The sequence below is a fragment of the Capricornis sumatraensis genome, chromosome 2 (assembly GCF_032405125.1).
Source record: "Capricornis sumatraensis isolate serow.1 chromosome 2, serow.2, whole genome shotgun sequence".
NCBI classification, from domain to species: domain Eukaryota; kingdom Metazoa; phylum Chordata; class Mammalia; order Artiodactyla; family Bovidae; genus Capricornis; species Capricornis sumatraensis.
The window spans coordinates 76,462,062-76,483,947 of NC_091070.1; the positions used below are offsets into that span (position 1 = coordinate 76,462,062).

The window sequence follows — 21,886 nt, forward strand, 5'->3', positions numbered from 1 at the left end:
GTGGCTAGAGGCCAGATCTACTCTTTGAGTATGCCGATTCAGACTTCCTCATCGCTAAAGATGTTTAGGCAGGTGTACTAGCTCCACTTACTCACTTGGAATACGTAAGTGGAAAGGCATGAACCTGATTCATTTCCTGATCCAGGGCTGCTTCCCAGCCCACACCCAAATAAAAGCACCACAGGCCAGGCCAGCTCTCGAGGAGTTCGTGGTGGGACAGGAGGCCCTCAGAGATCTGAAGACCAGCGGAAGGAAGCTGTGTCCACTGAGCCGGCGTTGCAACAGGAAGACTCAGTGACGAGGTGAGGCCACAGTAGAACGTGGGTGAGGAGAGAGGACAGGGAAGAGATGGGCTCTGGCAAGATAAGAGTACCCTCAGGTGAGTGACAAGGTGGACAAAGGATGGATGAGGACACAAAGGAGAGAGGGGAGAGAGATGCTAGGGGCTGGGGGCACAAAACAGGGCTATGGAGGAGATGGGGATGGAGTCATGGAGGGTACAAAACACAGAGAAAAGGATACAAACAGGGTCACAGAAGGATGGATGTGAGGGAGAGGAGATGGAGCAAGGAGTAGGAGACTTGTGGGACAATGAATGAATGAAAGATAGGGACACAGGATGAGGGGGACAGAGCCCTAGGATTATGGGAAGGGGTCATAGCAGCTGTGTGCACACAGAGAGGAGAGGAGGAGAAAGACAGGGGCAGAGGGAGGAAGGAGACAGAGGGGGAGGGAGACGGTGATCAGCTGGAAGGAGCAGGTTCAGGAGGGCTAATTTCCACCTCCTGCTCTCCATCCCCAGAGACCCCACTCCTCCCTTCTAACTGTGCCCCCTAAGAGAGATGGCCCCAGCCAGAGGAGGATTCTGCCCTCTGCTGCTGCTCCTGCTGCTGGGGCTGTGGGTGGCCGAGGACCCAGTCAGTGCCAGGCCTGGGAACATGACCCCAGCTCAGTGGTTTGAAACTCAGCACGTGCAGCCCAGTCCTCAAGGCTGCAACGCTGCGATGCGCAAAATCAACAAGTTCTCCAAACGCTGCAAAGACCTCAACACCTTCCTGCATGAGTCCTTCTCCAATGTGGCCACCGCTTGTCAGACTCCCAACACAGCCTGCAAGAATCGTGAGCATAACTGCCACCGAAGCCAGAAGCCTGTATCCCTGACTGAGTGTAAGCTCACCTCAAGGAGATACCCAGACTGCAAGTACAAGGAGAAGAAACGGGTCACTTCTTACATCGTGGCCTGTAACCCTCCCAAGAAAGGGGACTCTGGGAAATTCAAGCTGGTTCCAGTCCACTTGGACAAAGTCCTTTAGTTTTCCAGCCTTCCTTGTGCTTGAGCTAATTCCCTCTCCAGGCCTCTGGACCGCTCCTCCACCCAGAAGTTTCTCTTCTGACATCTCTTGGGACCCTTCCTGGCTCAAGCTCCTCTGAAAAGATAGGGGCCTGGAAGGTTGAGGTGATACCTTAGCAGGCTAAGCTCTAGAAGAGGTGGTGATCTCTCTACTTTTTATTGCTGTTTTTTCAGAAGTTTATCTGCAATAAGTTTAGGGGTGTGGGTTCCTTGGTCTGTGCCTCATACCTCTCTCCCGTGCCCCATCTTCTTATGGCAGCATGGCACGAGGAAGAAAGGACTGGAAAGAGAGTGTATGGGATTTAGGAAAGAGTTACTCCTGTTCCTAAACTGGGCCTCTTCCCCAGCCCTGATGTGGTAGTGAGGTGGCCTGTGTGCAGGGAGGCAGCCAAGAGGGAAGAGAAGGAGGCCACAGCTCATCACAATGACATGGCATTTCAGGCTCTTCACGGTGTGCCCACGTGCATCCCTTGTGAGACAGACTCGACAGGGATTACTTACTTCTTTCGGGATGAGGAAATTGAGGTTTCAGATGGCTTTATTAATTAAAGAGCTTGTCAGGGTGGTTAGTAGCAGAATTTGGACTTGAAACTGGGTCTCCCGACTCTGCAGGCAGTGCACTTTCTATTCTATCACTGGCCAGAAATGGAGACCTCTGCAGGGACCAGAGGGGCACTGGGTGAGAGTTCACCCGTGAGGCAATGTCGGAGAGCTCTGAAGAGCCAGTTACACCACGTCGGCTGCAGTAAAGGTCATTACCTCTCTAGCCAAGGGACTGCTGATGGGGTGTTCCAAGGATCGCAATCCTCTCTCTTCTCTCCACCCCACCCCCACATCGCCGCTCTGCCCTCCCCCTTCTCCAGCCCACCACTCTTCCGTCCTGGGCCCTGCGCCCGGCTCTGCTGGCCTGATCGCTTAGCCCTGAAGGCGCAGTGTCAGGGGAGTGTCCCAGCTTCATCCCGCTGTTCCAGGATCACATTTCCCTTGACCTCAAGGGCCTTCCGTGGCCCAGTGCCCACTTGTCACAAACAAGCCAGTGGGAGCTGCCAGAGCTTCCTTCCTCCCGATAATGATCTCTCCTGCCTTGGTGCTTCCCTGGCTCTCCGCTCTGGCTGTCCGCCCAGGCCAGAGGGGTTGAGATGTGGAAATGCCACCTCCCTGTCCCCCAAGGGCTGCAGACACCAGTTCTCCCTTCCTGGTGAGCAGAACTGGAGAAACTATGGGTTTCTGTCGGCTCAATCCTCATAGCCTCCCACTCATAGCCCCCACCCGGCATTGCGTGCAGCCCTGACCATCACCAGGCCCTTCTCTCTCCCTTAATCTCAGTCCCAGACTTCACTATGCCCATGCCCACCCTAGCTGAGCGCCTGAAGATTACCTTGTTAGACCTTCCCTTCCCAGCTGCGGAGTCTACTGCCTACCTGTCCCTCCCCAACACTCCAGTGTTCCTTTATGCCTTACCAGAGTCAGGTAAGCTTTGGAGCCAGATACAGTTGGGTATAAATCTTGGCTCAGTCCTTTGTGACTACGTGTCCTCAAAAACACCGCACCTCTTTGCAACTGTGTTTCCATATATATTTCAGAACTTCCCTGGTGGCTCAGAGGTTAAAGCATCTGCCATACAATGCGGGAGACCTGGGTTCAGTCCCTGGGTTGGGAAGATCCCCTGGAGAAGGAAATGGCAACCCACTCCAGTACTCTTGCCTGGAGAATCCCATGGACAGAGGAGCTCTGTGGGCTACAGCCCACAGGGTTGCAAAGAGTCGGACACGACTGAGCGACTTCACTTTCACTTTCACTTTTCCATATATATTGGAGTAATACCACCTACCCAATAGGATTTCAGGAAGACTTAGAAATGACATTTTTGAAGTCTCAGTCAACCCCAGGCACTGGTAGGCAGTCAATAATAATAGCTAGTAGCAGGTAAGTAGCAGTAACCCTATCATATCCACCTTTGGCTAGATAGACTGGATGGCTTGAGATGGTGAGGGAAGGGATGACAAAAAGAATGGGGAGCAAAGCATTGAACACTTCAAGCCAAGTGTGGGGCCAATACATTGATGAGCCTTAAAAGTAGAGGGGCAATAAGTATCCTTTCTAGCCAAATGACTGTATGTAAAGTCTATATATCTACGGTCACTGTGCTATGCATTTACCACTTTTGATGATTTTCATCTGAGGTATATGGATAACCAAGACTGACGGGTAGCTGATTTTTTTCTTTTCACTTTTTTCTTTTTTAACAACTCTTTTTATACTCTTTATTGATGATTTTTCCTATGGGTATTATGGTTTTGGAAGACATCTTCCTCATAAACTTTTTAAGTGGCTAAAAATTAATGTATTCTCTCAAAATAAAAAGAATTTCCAAATATAATTTTTTTCCTGAAGGACTCATAATCTCAACAGTAGCTAAAAATTGAACATAATTCTAAAGCAATCTATGATGATAGTGGTCAGAATAGTGGTAGCCTTAGGGAGTACTAACTGGGAAGGTGTAGCAAGCAAGCTGAAAATGTTTGATTCCTCCTCTGGATATGCTTACTTTGTGAAAATTTACTGAGTTGCACATTTATGATCTGTGTACTTTACTGCATGGAAATTATACCTCAATTTTAAAATCTTCCCAAAAAATATAGTTTTTAAAGATTAGCTTATCTAACATGAGATATGCTAATATATCAATTCACAAATACTATAATAAAATCACAGAATCATGATCTAATCCATTTCTATCATCCCACTTTGTACTATTTGTTAAATTAAATAGTAGTTGTACTATTTACCCACACCAGGGTGTGGCATAAGCTCACTTGGAGGAGGTCATCATTAACCCCATAGAGCCACCAGAACTTACACAGGACTGGGGAAACAGACTCTTGGAGGGCACAAACAAAACCCTGTGTGCACCAGGACCCAGGAGAAAGGAGGAATGACCCCACAAGAGACTGACTCAGACTTGCCTGTGAGTGTCCAGGAGTCTCCGGCGGCAGCATGGGTCGGCCGTGGCTGCTGCAGAGTCGGGGGCACTGAGCGCAGCAGTGCAGACACAGGACCATTTGAAGGAGGTTGCCATTATCCCCAGGTCAGTGGGTGCCCAGCATGCTGCTGGAGAAGAGTGGAGAAATAACTCCAGAAAGAATGAAGAGATGGAGCCAAAGCAAAAACAACACCCAGCTGTGGATGTGACTGGTGATGGAAGTAAAGTCCAATGCTGTAAAGAGCAATATTGCATAGGAACCTGGAATGTTAGGTCCATGAATCAAGGCAAATGGAAGTGGTCAAACAGGATGGCAAGAGTGAACATTGACATTTTAGGAATCAGTGAACTAAAATGGACAGGAATGGGCAAATTTAACTCAGATGACCATTATATCTACTACTGTGGGCAAGAATCCCTTAGAAGAAATGGAGTAGCCCTCATAGTCAACAAAAGAGTCCAGACTGCAGTACTTGGGTGCAATCTCAAAAACAACAGAATGATCTCTGTTCATTTCCAAGGCAAATCATTCAATATCACAGTAATTCAAGTCTATGCCCCAACCAGTAACACTGAAGAAGCTGAAGTTAAATGGTTCTATGAAGACCTATAAGACCTTCTATAACTAACAACATTTTCATTAAAGGGGACTGGAATGCAAAAGTAGGAAGTCAAGAGATACTTGGAGTAACAGGCAAGTTTGGCCTTGGAGTATGGAATGAAGCAGGGCAAAGGCTGACAGAGTTTTGCCAAGAGAATGCACTGGTCATAGTAAAAACCCTCTTCCAGCAACACAAGAGAAGACTCTACACATGGACATCACCAGATAGTCAATACCAAAATCAGATTGATTATATTCTTTGCAGCCAAAGATGGCCAGAAGCTCTATACAGTCAGCAAAAACAAGACCGGGAGCTGACTGTGGCTCAGATTATGAACTCCTTATTGACAAATTCAGACTTAAATTGGAGAAAGTAGGGATAACCAGTAGACCATTCAGGTATGACCTAAATCAAATCCCTTACAATTATACAGTGGAAGTGACAAATAGATTCAAGGGATTAAATCTGATAGAGTGCCTGAAGAACTACGGACGGAGGTTCGTGACATTGTGCAGGAGGCAGTGATCAAGACCATCCCCAAGAAAAAGAAATGCAAAGAGGCAAAATGGTTGTCTGTGGAAGCATTACAAGTAGCTGAGAATAGAAGAGAAGCAAAAGGCAAAGGAGAAAAGGAAAGATATAGCCACTTGAATGTAGAGTTCCAAAGAATAGCAAGGAGAGATAAGAAAGTGTTCCTCAGTGATCAATGCAAAGAAATAGAGAAAAACAGAATGGGAAAGACTAGAGATTGCTTCAAGAAAATTAGAGATACCAAAGGAACATTTCATGCAAAGATGGGCTCAATAAAGGACAGAAATGGTATGCACCTAACAGAAGCAGAAGATATTAAGAAGAGATGGCAAGAATACACAAAAGAACTGTACAAAAAAGATCTTCACTACCCAGATAACCACAATGGTGTGATTACTCACCTAGAGTCAGACATCCTGGAATGTGAAGTCAAGTGGGCCTTAGGAAACATCACTACAAAGCAAGTGGAGGTGATGGAATTCCAGTTGAACTATTTCAAATCCTAAAAGATAATGCTATTAAAGTGCTGCACTCAGTATGCCAGCAAATTTGGAAAACTCAGCAGTGGCCACAGGACTGGAAAAGGTCAGTTTTCATTCCAATGCCAAAGAATGTTCAGACTACCACACAATTGCATTCATCTCACATGCTAGCAAAGTAATGCTTAAAATTATCCAAGCAGGCTTCAACAATACGTTAACTGTGAACTTCCATTGTTCAAGCTGGATTTAGAAGAGCCAGAGGAACCAGAGATCAAATTGCCAACACCTGTTGGGTCATCAAAAAAGGAAAAGAGTTCCAGAAAAACATTTACTTCTGCTTTATTGACTATGCCAAAGCCTTTGACTGTGTGGATCCCAATAAACTGTGGAAAATTCTTAAAGAGATGGGAATACCAGACCACCTGACCTGCCTCTGACAAATCTGTATGCAGGTCAAGAAGCAACAGTTAGAATTGGACGTGGAACAACAGACTGATTCCAAATTGGGAAAGGAGTACGTCAAGGTTGTATATTGTCACCCTGCTTATTAAACTTATATGCAAAGTACATCATGCGAAATGCTGGGCTGAATAAAACACAAACTGGAATCAAGATTGCCAGGAGAAATATCAATAACCTCAGATAGGCAGATGACACCACCCTTATGGCATAAAATAAAGAACTAAAGAGCCTCTTGATGAAAGTGAAAGGAGAGAGTGGAAAAAGTAGGCTAAAAACTCACCATCCTGAAAACTAAGATCATGGCATTCAGTCCCATCACTTCATGGCAAATAGATGGGGAAATAATGGGAATAGTGACAGACTTTATTTTGAGGGACTCCAAAATCACTGCAGATGGTGACTGCATCTATGAAATTAAAAGATGCTCCTTGGAAGAAAAGCTATGACCAACCTAGACAGCATATTCAAAAGCAGAGACATTACTTTGCCAACAAAGGTCCATCTAGTCAAAGCTATGGTTTTTCCAGTAGTCATGTATGGATGTGAGAGTTGGACTATAAAGAAAGCTGAGCGCCAAAGAATTGATGCTTTTGAACTGTGGTGTTGGAGAAGACTGTTGAGAGTCCTTGGACTGCAAGGAGATCAAACCAGGCCATCCTAAAGGAAATCAGTCCTAAATGTTCATTGGAAGGACTGATGCTGAAGCTGAAACTCCAATATTTTGGCCACCTGATGAGAAGAACTGACTCATTTGAAAAGACCTTGATGCTGGGAAAGATTGAAGGCAGGAGGAGAAGTGGATGACAGAAGATGAGATGGTTGGATGGCATCAATGACTCAATGGACATGAGTTTGAGCAAGCTCTGGGAGTTAGTGATGGACAGGGAAGCCTGGCATGCTACAGTCCATGAGATCGCAAAGAGTTGGATATGACTGAGCGACTGAACTGAATTGTACTCTTTATTGAAATGTTGTAAATATTTTTGGCTCAAAAGGTATATAAGGTTTTTTCCTAAAGTTATCCAGGTAATCCATTCTCTTCTACTATTTATATAACTGTCAACTAATGAAAATTTAAAAATAAAATATAAATAAAAATAAACTATTTTTAACTGAAAATTCTTAATGAATTTTATATGTAGTATAAGCTTTTGTGCTTGTGCTCATGCTCAGTTGCTCAGTTGTGTTCAACTCTTTGTGATCCTTTGGACTGTAGCCTGCCAGGCTCCTCTGTGCATAGGATTCTTCAGGCAAGAATATTGGAGTGGGTTGCCTGCCTTCTCCAGGGGGTCATCCCTACCCAGGGATCAAACCATCGTCTCCTGCATCTCCTGCACTGCAGGCATTCTTTACCTCTGAGCTATAGGGGAAGCCAAGTATAAGTTTTACAATCAATTATTACATTTTTCTTAAAATAATAATCATGTATTTGTATTTCCACCGACTTATAGAATTTCAACTTTTAAAGTTCATAAGGAAAATTTCACTTCCAGTTACATTCAGGGTGCTCACCAACATTTGAAAGAGATTATTCTAATATTAACAATGAACCCAAATGACCTGACTTGTTTTCACACTAATGCATTAACTGATTAGATCTGACAGTCACCCATTCCTTCACATGATCTTGATCACAGCCAAGTTCAGGGATGCCAGGAATTATGCTGAAATAAGCACTGGGCTGTTCAGACTTTCAAAGGCCAAAGCTAAGGTCCAAAATGAATAACAGGTTTGCACCAATTACCAAGGCTGCATCTTGACACATTCTTACTTGAAGGCTGAAAAATGGGAAATGAAGACTGATTAGCTGTGAGATTTCTGTTCCAGGGGGTGGCAGCATGGAGAGGGGAGGAGGGTGTCCAGGGAGGTATTGCCCAGCCTTGGGTAGATGGTTTAAAGGAAATTGTTTCACCCTGGATCTGTCTAAGGAGCAAAAATGGCATCCCATAAAGAACGTAACCCAAGAACTGGAGCTAGTGTGAGCTAACTTTCTAGGAGTGAGACTATCTGAGGTAGACTAGGTAGGAGAATTTTTGACATGACTCTAGTTGCTCCAAAGGCACCACGCTCTGAAGAAAATGACCCATAGACACTATGAAGAGGGCCAGCTGAGTCAAAGCAGAGAGAAGGGTCCTGATCTCGAGGGCATGGTGTAGGAAGAGGAAATGCCTTTGAGACTGGAAACTTTTCCTCACCTCCATTCGGATGGCCCTCTTCATGCTGTCTATGGCCCTAAGGGGTGACCTTAGAGCTACAGCAGCAGAAAACAAACCAATAACAATACTCAGGGAAGAGCCTTCTTGGCAAGAACCTTGCCCAATTTCACCACATTTCTCATGTGCTACTGCACAACTGGGCCTCCAAGAGAGCTTTGAAAACTTCAGATCCTCATTCTAAAGTCCTCCTTCTACCCCCTATTCCACCTGGAGAGAGAGAAACAGCAGTCACAGCTCTTACCAGGATGTTTTCCTGTGCGGACTTCAAAGCCAGTAAGCATGGGAATATCCATGAAGCCATGAGGACATGAGAAAACATTGCTAGTGAAGCTTCAGAGGAAGTTCACAAGAGGAGAGGCAAGGAAAGATGTCTACCCATAATGGAAATATCCCATGATGGAAAGTCCTCTTGACTTAGAGAAACTGGAATTTCCTCATCTGTGTAAAGGTCATCTACTTCAGAGTATTATGCAGATTAAATGTGATAACATACACAAAGCACTTAGTACAGTGGCTGGTGTGCAGGAAAAGTCTGAAAGATGTAATCATTTATATTTATTACTGTGATGTCAAATGTTGAGTGGCCAGATCTCTGATGGAGCAGGCCCGACTTCCGTAACAGAAGAACAAAGGACTTAAACAAAGAAGGCCGAGCTCCTCCTCAGCCTCCTCTTGTCCAAAACAATTCCTAGCAAAGAGGAGATAAGGTAAGGTTCAAGATTAGACAAAAAGGACAATATGCATTAATTTCTCTGCTCTCTCTGCAGTGAAGTGGGAGCAATGTTTTCAATTAGAGGGGTCAGAAAGCTATTGAGCATTTCTGTTAAGACTATGCAATGGGTTTTTCTCATTTCTACCATCCATGAATTCAAAGATGTGGAAACAAGGCAGAGGAATTAAGGGCACTAACTTTTGAGAGTGTCCTCCTTACCAGCTCCTCTCCAAAGGTTCAATTATCTCAGCAGATGATGCAGAGAAGTTCCTAGTTACATTTCTGCTTCCCTTCCTGAGTCATCTAAACTAGTCCTTAGGTAAGCTCACTGTCCCTTCATTCCATCATGGAAGACGTCTTGTATTTTTCCCACCCTCTGATTCAGTTTCTTTTGCTAGTCTGTCTTCCATTACACAAAACTACCACCAAGGGTGGTCCACTGCTTTCCGATGGATTGTTTACATGGGAAAATATCACCATTGTTACTTTCTATGATCTTCACCTGGAAATTTAGTTGAAGTTACACATTTAAAACATAAACTGTACACCTGAAGCTAATACAACATTGTAAACCAACCATATTTTCATTATAAATAAATAAACTAGTAAACAAACTGACCTGGTGTGAATCAGTACAAATTCCTGCTTGGGCCATGGCATTCACATCTGCATAGCTTTAGGCTCTTTCAGTTGATATTCATAAAACGATGTCATAAGATGTTGTATCCAGTGACCTCAGAGATCATCTAGTACCGCCCTCCCTATTTTGCAAATGAGAAAAATGAGACCCAGGGAACCTAAGACCCTGTGATTTAAGTAAGAACTCGTTTCCTGAACCAGTCCAATGACATTTCCAAAGTGTTATTCCAGTTAAGGCTCCCAAATGGATCTCAGACATCTTCCAAGGTCAAACTCCCAATACATGACTGGCAAATCAGCAAATGGACAGGTTCCCAGATTGAGACAAAAGCATGTTCATCCAAAACAGACTGTTTAGTGTCCATGATCCTGAGGTGTTTACCTTTCTGCTGTTCACCTGTGGACTACATCCCCTTCACCTGAATGCTTACATTGTATCAATGAGATGGATAAAACAAAACAGCACCCAAGAACTTGATGGTAAACTCGTCAAGCATATCCCTGGGCCATGCCTGTTGGAGACATAAATAAGGGCACACAGCAAGAACAAAGGTCTTTACTCTTCACTTGCTATTTGGGGCCAAGGTGAAAGCATTGCAGAGATCCCACTGGGTGGATCTACAGATGGGCCTGAAACATCCAAAATATTTTATCTTTGGTAAGGGTTATCATTCTCTACCCTCAAGGTTGGCACATCCAGGGCTGGGTTTTCATGGTCAACTAGAGCCCCCAGAGCAATGTTTCTCAGACTTTTCCCTGAAGTGCTAGTAATGGCAGAGGAGAATTAATTAAACACTAAGACATGTCCAGCAGGCATGAGCTTTCTCTAAAGCCTTTTTCTTTCACTGAATTAATATTTATAAAATAGCCACATGCACAGATGTTTTATATCTTAGAATTTAATTTGTGATAATAATGAATCAATGTTAATTTCCTGGTTTTGATGCCTATGCTGTGGTTATGTAGGCAGGCATACTTGTAATTAGGAAATGTTCATTTTGGTATGAAGGGGCAATGGAGCATTTGGTCTGTAACTTAGTCCCAAATAGTTCAGAAACGTTCATAAAATTTAGGAAATTGGGGTGAAGTATATAGGGGAGCTCGGTGTACTATTCCTAAAACATATATAAATTTGAAATTATGTCAAACCAGAAACATTTGAAAATTATTTTTTTAATAATTGATTTCAATGTTTCAATAAACCCTATCATCGTTTTATTTTGTGTAAAAAACAATGCTTCAAATTACCCCTCCAAAATAGTTTTGGTAAAGTTGGGAAAGAAGACATTTATCTCATGGCTTTGTGTGCCCTTTGTGCATATCTGCATTCAACCTAGACTAGGATACACTCGCCTTAATGAGGTTCTCTTTAATTTGCTCTCTGTGGACTGTGCCTCTGACTGATATTTCCCTTAAAGAACTGTTTCATTTTGGCTTGTTCTTTAACTGCATACTGCAGTCCTGTATTATTTAGAGTATTACTAACTTATGCCTTTTTTTCCTTAATTTTGAAAATAGAATTGAAAAAAAAAAAACAATTTGTGCTGCTATTTTAAAACTACAAGCCAAAATTCAGAACTTTTTTGAGTAATAGGGAGTAAATGCCCACCTTTCACTCATTTTCTAAAAATTTCACTTAAAAAATTTTAAATATAGCCCAAATATCATTTACCAATGTTTATTCATACTTTAAAAGGGACTCATATTTGGTTCTGATTTGTTTTTCATTCTTCCCCTCAAGGCTTACAATTTTTAGAAATTTCTTTATGTGTGAATCACAATGAGAATGAAAAACAAAAGTCTTATCAGGAAAAAAATAAGAACTGGAAGATATGATAACCACAGAGCCAGAGCAGTAGGAAGGTTGCTGCTGCTGCTGCTAAGCTGCTTCAGTCGTGCCCAACTCTGTGCGACCCCATAGACAGTGGCCCACCAGGCTCTGCCGTCCCTGGGATTCTCCAGGCAAGAACACTGGAGTGGGTTGCCATTTGCTTCTCCAATGCATGAAACTGAAAAGCGAAAGTGAAGTCACTGAGTCGTGTCCAACCTAAAAATGAGAAAATAAACAAACAGCACTTGAAACTGGGACCTAGACCCCCTCAGTAAGTGTTCACTCAGACTGTTTTTATCATTGTCATCATCACCCATGGGAGGTCTGAATACTGAACACAGGCTTAAAGTACGTCAAAAGCCACAAAACACATGCGAGGGGAAACACAGACCCCCAGGCTTGTTGGGCTGAAGACCACATCCTCTCCTGCTTGAGGACAGATCCTACAGAAAGAAACAAAGGGAGACAGCCCACCCAAAGAAGCACGATCATGGCGGACTGGACACCCTGAAAAGGCCCCAAAGAGCTTCACAGTAAAGAAAAATGAAGCTGGTAAGAAAGTGGGTGAGCCACTGGGGACAGAGATTTCCTGTGATAGCACTCTGAGGCTCAAAGTTTAGAAAGCAGAACCCAGGACATCTTATAGCCATGGGTCTTCTCCTCCAATTCTCTTGGAGGAGAATTCTTCTTGGAGAGATTCCTTGTCAAAGTTTCTGGCAAGTTCCTGCCTCAGCCTGAGACCAACCCAGCTCCTATATCTAGCCTGGCTGTAGACTCAGTACCAAGACCATGAGTCCCAGCAAGCAGAGCAAGGAGAACATTCAGAGAGTCGGGGGCAAGGTAGCCCTACGGTCCTTCAGTGATACCCTGGAGCAGGGTGCTGCCCTTCGGGCTTCTCATCCTTCTAGCTTCCCTCTGGGTTTTTCCAGCCTGAGCTTGCATCTACCCAGCTTCCTGGACTTTCATTCTATTTGCATTTTTCTCTTTCCTCCCTCTTCCCTCTCTCCTGAGGATATCTTTATATATATATATTTACAAAGTAATTGAGGAGTTGAATATTCACAATCTCAGTCTCCTTTCTGAATTAGAAGCACAATAGTGTTTCACAGCAGAGCTGTGGGGCGTCAGGGCATCCATCTGCAGGGCATCCACGGTCAGGACTTCCATCATCAGGAGTAAGTGCAGCTTCCAGTCACCTGTCCTGGCCCCACATGGTAATCATGGATGTGTGAGCCGTTTGGCAGAAAGTTAGCTGAGAATCTTCCATACTGTGCCCAGAGAACCTGAACACTATCAGCAACCACCTGCCTCCTGAAGTTAATGTTATACCTTCATTCAGCTTGCCTCTTGGTGACTTTTACCTCAGGGCATCTGCACCCCAGCCCGCCTCATCCTTGACACCTATGGAAAACAGTCAGCAACAGCTCCTCTCACGCATAGTCAGGAGTAACTTAGCCAAGCAAATGAAGCTTCCCGCTGGTTACTCAAGCTGAGCATGTCCTCAGAGACCTCTATGAACAGATCCCACCAAGGCCCTCTACTGAGGTGCCAGGAATCGGTTCTGGGCAATCTCACACAAGATCCAAGCAGAGGACCAGAAAATGTACATACAGCCCACTCTCCACTTAGCCACTTGCAGCCATTTGTAGTGGTCCCGGCCACTCCTACACCAGTCCTGCTCTTCCAGAACCCCCTTCTTCCTGAAGAGGCTGCCCCTTGCCTCCAGGGTAAAGCCTGACAACCCAACCGAAGGTAGCATTTGTAGCTCAAAGCCTATCTCAGGCCAGCAACCCAGATAGACTTTTCTGGCCCCCTCACCCACACCTCCTCAGTTCAGTTTAGTTCAGTCACTCAGTTATGTCCGACTCTTTGTGACCACATGGACTGCAGTATGCCAAGCCTCCTTGTCCATCACCAACTCCCAACTCCCGGAGCTTACTCAAACTCATGTCCATTGAGTCGGTGATGCCATCCAACCATCTTATTCCTCTGTCTTCCCCTTCTCCTCCCGCCTTCATTCATTCCCACCATCAGGGTCTTTTCAAATGAGTCAGCTCTTCACACCTCCTAGGCTATACTGAAAAAACTGGTCTCTACAGGATCAGTGCTTACTCTCCACTCGCCCTCTTGGAGCTACCTTTGGGGTCTTCCTGCAGGATCTCTTTTCACATTCTAGTCTGGCCACTAGCACTCTGATGCTTCCTCTTGTTTCACAGAGTCTTTTAGAAATTATTCTTTTTAGAAAATATTTAGAAATTATTATGCTTTTTAGAAATTACTCAACTGAAACTCTTTAGGCTACAAATGGTGAGGAGACTAAGAGGACAAGAGTGGCGATTCAGTTCAGCACACAGTTACTGAGTATCCCTCTGAGCTATCCCGACTTTATGGAGATTGAGAAGCATGAAAGGAGCTGATTTCTGCCCACGAGTTCACCGTCTAGTTGGGAAGCCTGGATACACACATCAGAGTCAAATAACAGAACAAGGCAGTACCTGATTGAACATCTAAGTGAGTGGTACCAGGAGTTAATGCTGAAGGAGGTGTGTTCAGCAAAGAGTCACCCCAGGTAGAGTTGTACAGGAAGGTTCAAGCACAAGCTCAGGGGACCAAGCTGAGCACTGAAGGATGGATAATAGTTGAGGGAGAACCTTTAGGGAAGAGGAAAAAAAAAAGCAGAAATAAAGTCACAATCTATCAGTCACACAGTAACTGTCAGCCCATAAGGTAACTATCAGAAAGCAGTGTGGGGACTTCCCACACTGGGACAGGAATCTCCCTGCCAATGCAGGGGACAAGGGTTCCACACCTGGTCCAGGAAGATCCCACATGCCACAGAGAAACTAAGTCCGCGTGCCACAAGCGTTGCAGCTACTGAAGCCCGTGGGCCGAAAGCCTGTGCTCTGCAATGAAAGAAGCCACTGCAATGAGAAGCCCACGTGCAGCAAAGAAGACTCAATGCAACAGAAAATAAAATAAGGAAATAAGAAGAAATAAGTATCCCTCCGAGCTAGCTACATGCCCAGCTCTGTGGAGACTGAGAAGCCTGAAAGGACCTGATTTCTGTCCCACAAGTTCATCATCTAGTTGGGAAGACTGAATACACATGTAAGAGTCAAATAATAGAACAAGGTAGTACCTGATTGAGCATCCAAATGAGTGGTACCAGGAAATGCAGGAAATAATAGATTCAAAGAGCACATTTATAAAAGTAAAAGAGCAGCGTGGTGAGGAGGGAACAACACACCACTGGAGCCAGTGCTCCCTCCTTTTCTGTCCTAGGCCTGCCACTTAACACATCTGTGAACTTAGCCTCTCCAAGCCTCAGTTTCCTTTTGTATAAAATGGAAAAAATAACATGCAACACATAGTCAGTTCAGTTCAGTCTCTCAGTCGTGTCTGACTCTTTGCGACCCCATGAATTGCAGCACGCCAGGCCTCCCTCGCGATGGACATCACCAACTCCCAACACCCAAACTCATGTCCATCAAGTTGGTGATGCCATCCAGCCATCTCATCCTCTGTCGTCCCCTTCTCCTCCTGCCCCCAATCCCTCCCAGCATCAGAGTCCTTTCCAATGAGTCAACTCTTTGCATGAGGTGGCCAAAGTATTGGAGTTTCAGCTTTAGCATCATTCCTTCCAAAGAAATCCCAGGACTGATCTCCTTTAGAATGGACTGGTTGGATCTCCTTGCAGTCCAAGGGACTCTCAAGAGTCTTCTCCAACACCGCAGTTCAAAAGCGTCAATTCTTCGGCACTCAGCTTTCTTCACATTCCAACTCTCACATCCATACATGACTACGGAAAAAACCATAGCCTTGACTAGACGGACTTTTGTTGGCAAAGTAATATCTCTGCTTTTGAATATGCTGTCTAGGTTGGTCATAACTTTTCTTCCAAGGAGTAAGCGTCTTTTAATTTCATGGCTGCAATCACCATCTGCAGTGATTTTGGAGCCCAAAAAAATAGTCTGACTCTGTTTCCACTGTTTTCCCATCACACTATTTCGCAAATTGAATTGTACATAAAGCACAAGACCTTGGCATACAGTGAGCACTTTTTTTAAAAAAAAATTTGGCCATACACTGCAGCATGCAGAATCTTAGTTCCCCAACCAGGGATCAAACCACCTGCAGTGGAAGTGCAGACTTAACCACTGGACCACCAGGGAAGTCCGCAAGCACTTTTAAATGATAGCTGTAATCCTTAACAGAATACCTAGCACTGTGCCAAGCACATGCTCTATCTTCACGGAATGGTGGTTAGCGTACACTTAAAATAAATAAATAAAGCAATGTAGTGTGTATCATCCAGGCTGCCTTTAGGAAAGCAGTAAATGATACACTCAAGGCAACTAGCTCTAGAACGTCAAGGGCTCTGTTTAATACCCCCATACCACACTAGGCATTTTAACATTTCGTCATGCCACATTGAATATATAAAATGTATGCTCCTCATTCAATATCATTCTTGCAGAAATGTATCTGAAATGATTTTTAAAGTTTTACTTCTGAAATTATTTGACTCCAAGTAACTTGGGATTGGCACTTCTTCTCCAATCATGGTGTTGAGAATTCCAGTAAAAGGGCGGAAAAAAAAAAACTAACCTAAAACTGTTTTCCAAAGTAATAGACTTCTTATGGGTGCCAGATTCCAAAATAAGTGAAATCAACTTTATGTTACTGTGGTAGCAGGTAAGTAAATAATTTAAATTTGATTTTGTAGTTGACTTTTCCTATATTGGAGCCAATATATTTTTTTTCCTAGTCTCAAATATTGTAGGCCCTTGTAAACCTCCCAGACCCTAGGCGCTGGGCTTTTAGTGCTTAATGGATAAAACAGCCATGAGACTGTGACCACCAGGAAGACTTTTGATGAATAACTAGGATGAAACCCACAATTAAAGGAACATTTTCCTCAGACCTCCCTGAGTGGGACTGGCCAGTTGCACAGTCAGTACCTACTTGAGGAAAGCATGTTTGCAACTTAACTAGATTCAGAGCTTGCGAAGTCCATGGTCAGTCACTTGGTTGGCATGAAATGTTCCTGCCAACCCTTGGCTCCTGCTGCCATCCCTACCCTCTCACACAAAAAGCCCAGAGGCTTGGGTCTGCAACAGGTAATGAACAATCACATGGCAATCCAACCATCCCAGTGGGAAAGGCTCAGCTGACAGCCTGCAAAAGGGAAATATCTATATTGGGTTGGCCAAAAAATGTTAGAGATTTTCTGTAACATCTTATGGAAAAAACAAACGAAATGAACTTTTTGAACAACTCAATATATTTTCTCTCTGAGGCCCGAATCAACTGTTTGCTGGATAATGCTCTACTGGGATCAAAAAGCAGCATTTCGTTAGCTTTGCGGGGAGAAGTGCAGGAGAAGGATGAGCTCGGTTGATGAACCAGGCTCCACCTTGAAGATAGAAAGGAAAACATCTCCAGTGTTTCTCATCTGGCAATGCAGATCATAGGAGCCTAAGTGTTTTTTGCCACTTTGCAGAGCTTTTTATCTCAAAGGCAGTGAAGTCACACAGAAGTCAAGGTAGGGCTCAACACGCCAGCACAGACCCGAGAGGCTACAGCTAAAGCAAGATCCCCCACTTCAGTCATTTGCTCCCTCCCTTGATAATTGCTGTAATACTGCCAGTATTATCATTTGCTAAATTTATATTTATATGCATTTAGTTCAAAGAGTTCTTTGAATATGAAACTGTGTAACATCATATTTCAAAGAATACTAGAGTGTCACTGGATAAATAGAAGTAAAAATAAAGAATGTCATCAAATCACTTAAAATTCTGGTGATCTTCCCTGGTGGTCCAGTGGTTGAGAATCTGCCTTCCAAGCAGAGAATGTGGGTTCGATCCCTGGTCAGGGAATTAAGATCCCACATGCCATGGGGCAACTAAGCCCACTGCTCCACAAAAGAAGCCTGCATGCTGAAACAAACCCAGTGCAGCCAAAAAAAAAATGTTTAAGTTCTATCCAGATACTGTTTTCAGTTGAAGGCTCAGCCTGAGATCTGTTGTCTATACTGAAAAGTGGGTAGAAACAAAGGCTTTACCTTCTTGTCCTAATAGGAGACTTTCTCTTAAATGTCATCAGGAGGATTAGAAGAGAATTATCAAAGGCAATGGTCATGTTTCACTTAAACCACAAACAGACACACTCACTCGGCCCTGTCTCTATGGGAAACACGTTCTCCTTCCCTTTTCAGCCTGGTACTAGACGAAAAGGGATGGGCTGAAAGTTATCCCAGCTCTGACACTCAGTTGGTGGCCTTGGGAAGGGCACTTGCTCTTTCAGGCCCTCCAGTTCTTTCTTCTGTAAAGCAGAGTTGATTGACATGATCTTGAAGAAACTCTTCTGCTCTGATTCTGTCATTCCAAAACTTTCTCCACTTAGGGCGATATGTCAGTCCCAGAAAGAACCCAATTCACAGAATCCTGCTTGGCTGGCTGGAACACTGAGAGTGACTGTTTTTCTAGCTTCAGTGAGAAACTGGACCACAGAGCAGAGAGGAATTAGTCTGACACCACAACCTTAATATTGATTTTCAGGAATGTCTGAGCCAGCCTGGAAGAGCAAGGTATGGACCCTTGACCTACTTTCTTCCAAGACTGGTTTCCTTTTGTGGTCTGATTTCTCAGAGTTTCAAACCAGGAACACGGGAATGTGGAAAGAATAGGGGCTTTGGAAGCTGAGAAGCATCGATTCAAAGCCTGTAACACTCCCTAGCTGTGTGATGATGGGCAATTTCCTTAACTTTGCTGCGCTTCAGTTTGCTTGCTTATTAAAAATTAAAAAAAAAGAAAGAAAGAGTTCATACCTCATAAAACTCTTATGAAGGAAAAACTGTATATGTATTTATTGGGGGGCATAAAATATATCATTAAATAAAATGTATCTGCTGGGACTGAACAATTAAATGCCAGTAGTGTTTTTAAATATCTGAGGCTGTAGGAACCCTGCAATAATTGATTTACAGTATGAAATTTTTAGAAGGGCTAGCAGGGCACCCCCATGGTGACCTAGTCACCCACCTCCCATCTCTTCTGTGTCCCTGTGCCCCCTGGGAGCAATGGCGCCAGCCAGAGCAGGATTCTGCCCTCTGCTGCTGCTCCTGCTGCTGGGGCTGTGGGTGGCCAAGGACCAGTCAGCGCCAAGCCCGGGAACATGACCCCAGCTCAGTGGTTTGAAACTCAGCATGTGCAACCCAGACCTCAAGGATGCAACACTGCAATACACAAAATCAACAAGTTCTCTAAGCACTGCAAAGACTTCAGCACCTTTCTGCATGAATCCATCTACTGCATGGTCATCACCTGTCAGACCCCCAACATAGCCTGCAAGAATGGTCATAAAAACTGCCACCAGAGCCAAAAGCCTATATCCCTGACTACATGTGAGCTCCTCTCAGGAAGGTGTCCAGACTGCAGGAACAAGGAGAAGCAACTGGAGGCATTCTTCATCGTAGCCTGGGACCTGCCACAACAGAAGGATGACCTGAGGTACCAGCTGGTCCTGTGCTTTTGGATAATGTTGTCTAAGGCCAAGTGTTCCCCTCACCCCAAGCTCTGCAGACTCCTGACACTGTGGCTGCCTTTTCTCCCTTGAGTTCTTCACTAATCCTCACCCTTTTTGCAAATACCACTTCTCTCCCACGCAGCCAACTTCACATACTCTTAATTCCTTACGGGGTTTTGTGGATGCTCCTAATGATGAGGGAAGAGAGGTGATTCTCCTTAACCCTTCACTGCTGCTTACGTTGTTTTCTGAGTGTGGATGCCCTGTGGCTCTTCAGGCACTAAGGCTGTTGGCATGGGTGGATCCAGGTTTTGTGGGGCTTATGGCACATGCGATTTTAGAGACCATCTTAAAGAAGAAGAACACAAAATTACAAATGCAAAGTAAAGTCAGGACCTTGGTAGAGCTGTGGTTGGACCATTCAGAGGGAACCCCAGGGGAGATCATTCAAGGAAGGAGGCCAGGAGAGTCTGTGCCCTGTTCACTGTACTGGGCAAAGGAATGTGTCTGACTTTGCTACAATGAAAAACCCTTCTTTTCCTGATTGAGTGTGTGCATTACTGTCCAGGGGAAGCATGGAGGTTTGGAAACCCCTCTTTATCTCCGTGAAGCTTCAGCATCATGTACCCTGCAGGCAGAAGAGACAGCAGCACCCTGAGCAGGCTCAGGCTGGAAGGAGCAGTCAGTCTGGGGGGCTCTGCCTTCCGCCCCCTTAAAAACTGCCTGGTGGTCCCACGTCACATGAAGGGGAGGATGGCAGGGAAGGGCAGGCTGAGCCCCAGGATAGCAGTCAGACCTAAGGTGGGACCCCTTGTTTATGTTCAAGACCTGACCTCATGCCTCACTGTTATGACCCAGAGCAGGAATCTCAGATCTTTGAAATGAACTTCCCTCCCTTGGAAATTTCAGAACCAGGACCTTCTAAAAATCTTGATCTGGTTCTAATTAGTGCTTCTCTAATTTCCGAGGTGAAGGATCAGTTTTGTATGCAAAATCTGCCACAGATCAGCACTTTCATAAAATACAATAAAATGAATTACTGGAAAAATGAAATAGAATATACAGATATAGAAAACACAAGGTCGAATTTTTTTATAATCAAATTCAGTGAACATAAAAGTGGTGTATCCAGTTGGAATGGCTGTGATCCAAAAATCTGCAAGCAATAAATGCTGGAGAGGGTGTGGAGAAAAGGGAACCCTCCTACACTGTTGGTGGGAATGCAAACTAGTACAGCCACTATGGAGAACAGTGTGGAGATTCCTTAAAAAATTGCAAATAGAACTACCTTATGACCCAGCAATCCCACTGCTGGGCATACACACCGAGGAAACCAGAATTGAAAGAGACACATGTACCCCAATGTTCATCGCAGCACTGTTTATAATAGCCAGGACATGGAAACAACCTAGATGTCCATCAGCAGATGAATGGATAAGAAAGCTGTGGTACATATACACAATGGAGTATTACTCAGCCGTTAAAAAGAATTCATTTGAATCAGTTCTGATGAGATGGATGAAACTGGAGCCGATTATACAGAGTGAAGTAGGCCAGAAAGAAAAACACCAATACAGTATACTAACACATATATATGGAATTTAGAAAGATGGCAATGACGACCCTGTATGCAAGACAGGAAAAAAGACACAGCTGTGTATAACGGACTTTTGGACTCAGAGGGAGAGGGAGAGGGTGGGATGATTTGGGAGAATGGCATTCTATCATGTATACTATCATGTAAGAATTGAATCGCCAGTCTATGTCTGACGCAGGATACAGCATGCTTGGGGCTGGTGCATGGGGATGACCCACAGAGATGTTATGGGGAGAGAGGTGGGAGGGGGGGTTCATGTTTGGGAACACATGTAAGAATTAAAGATTTTAAAATAAAAAAAAAAAGACAAAAAAAATAAATAAAAGTGGTGTATCAGATTGGGATAATAGTTTCTCAATGCTGCCTTTCAATTTCTATACTTATGATAGATACACAGAGGAAAATACTATATACATATACACATATAAATTAAACACCAGCATAAGACATACACGCCCATACATATATACATATACATGGGCACGTACTCACACATGTGCACGTGTGCACACAACACACACACTCAACAGTAAGGCGACACCGTCCTTCCCTCGGCTGATTCTGCCTCGCGCATACCGCTTCCTTTCCATACTTGGAAAGAGACTTTTCTACACCAACTAGAGCTCATAATAAGGAAAGCATGATTGGCGAAACATGAAGTGGCAAGAAAAGCAGAAAATCCAAAAATTCTGACTCCCAGCCCCCATCCCTGCTACCTAGAAAGAGATCTAAAGCAGAGCTCCTTGCTACCTACCACACCCACACTATCTTACCCAAATATAGCTTTCCCCACAGCACCCAGACAGCCTTCCCACATCACACTCTGCCCATTGCCACCACTATTGCACCCACCCTGTGCTTCTGACCAAGGAAGATATACTGGAAATGAGAGGAAAACAACATCCTTCTACTCCTCCGTCTTTGCCCGGGTGTTGTGGGCAGGCTTCGCT

At 44.3% G+C, this 21,886-nt stretch overlaps 1 protein-coding gene and 1 pseudogene across 1 annotated transcript; both read left to right on the forward strand.

The window, feature by feature from the left end:
* Nucleotides 1-836: 836 nt before the first annotated feature.
* Nucleotides 837-1,313, forward strand: LOC138073985 (ribonuclease 7-like). Its single transcript, XM_068965958.1, has one exon. The coding sequence runs from the start codon at nt 843-845 to the stop codon at nt 1,311-1,313; it is 471 nt and encodes a 156-aa protein (XP_068822059.1). The 5' UTR covers nt 837-842.
* Nucleotides 1,314-18,801: 17,488 nt separating this feature from the next.
* LOC138073998 (ribonuclease 7-like) lies at nt 18,802-19,362 on the forward strand (annotated as a pseudogene).
* The last annotated feature ends 2,524 nt before the right edge of the window (nt 19,363-21,886 follow it).

Excerpts from the sequence above, each read along its gene's own strand:
- LOC138073985 (XM_068965958.1), top strand. The coding sequence starts at position 843 with ATGGCCCCAGCCAGAGGAGGATTCTGCCCTCTGCTGCTGCTCCTGCTG.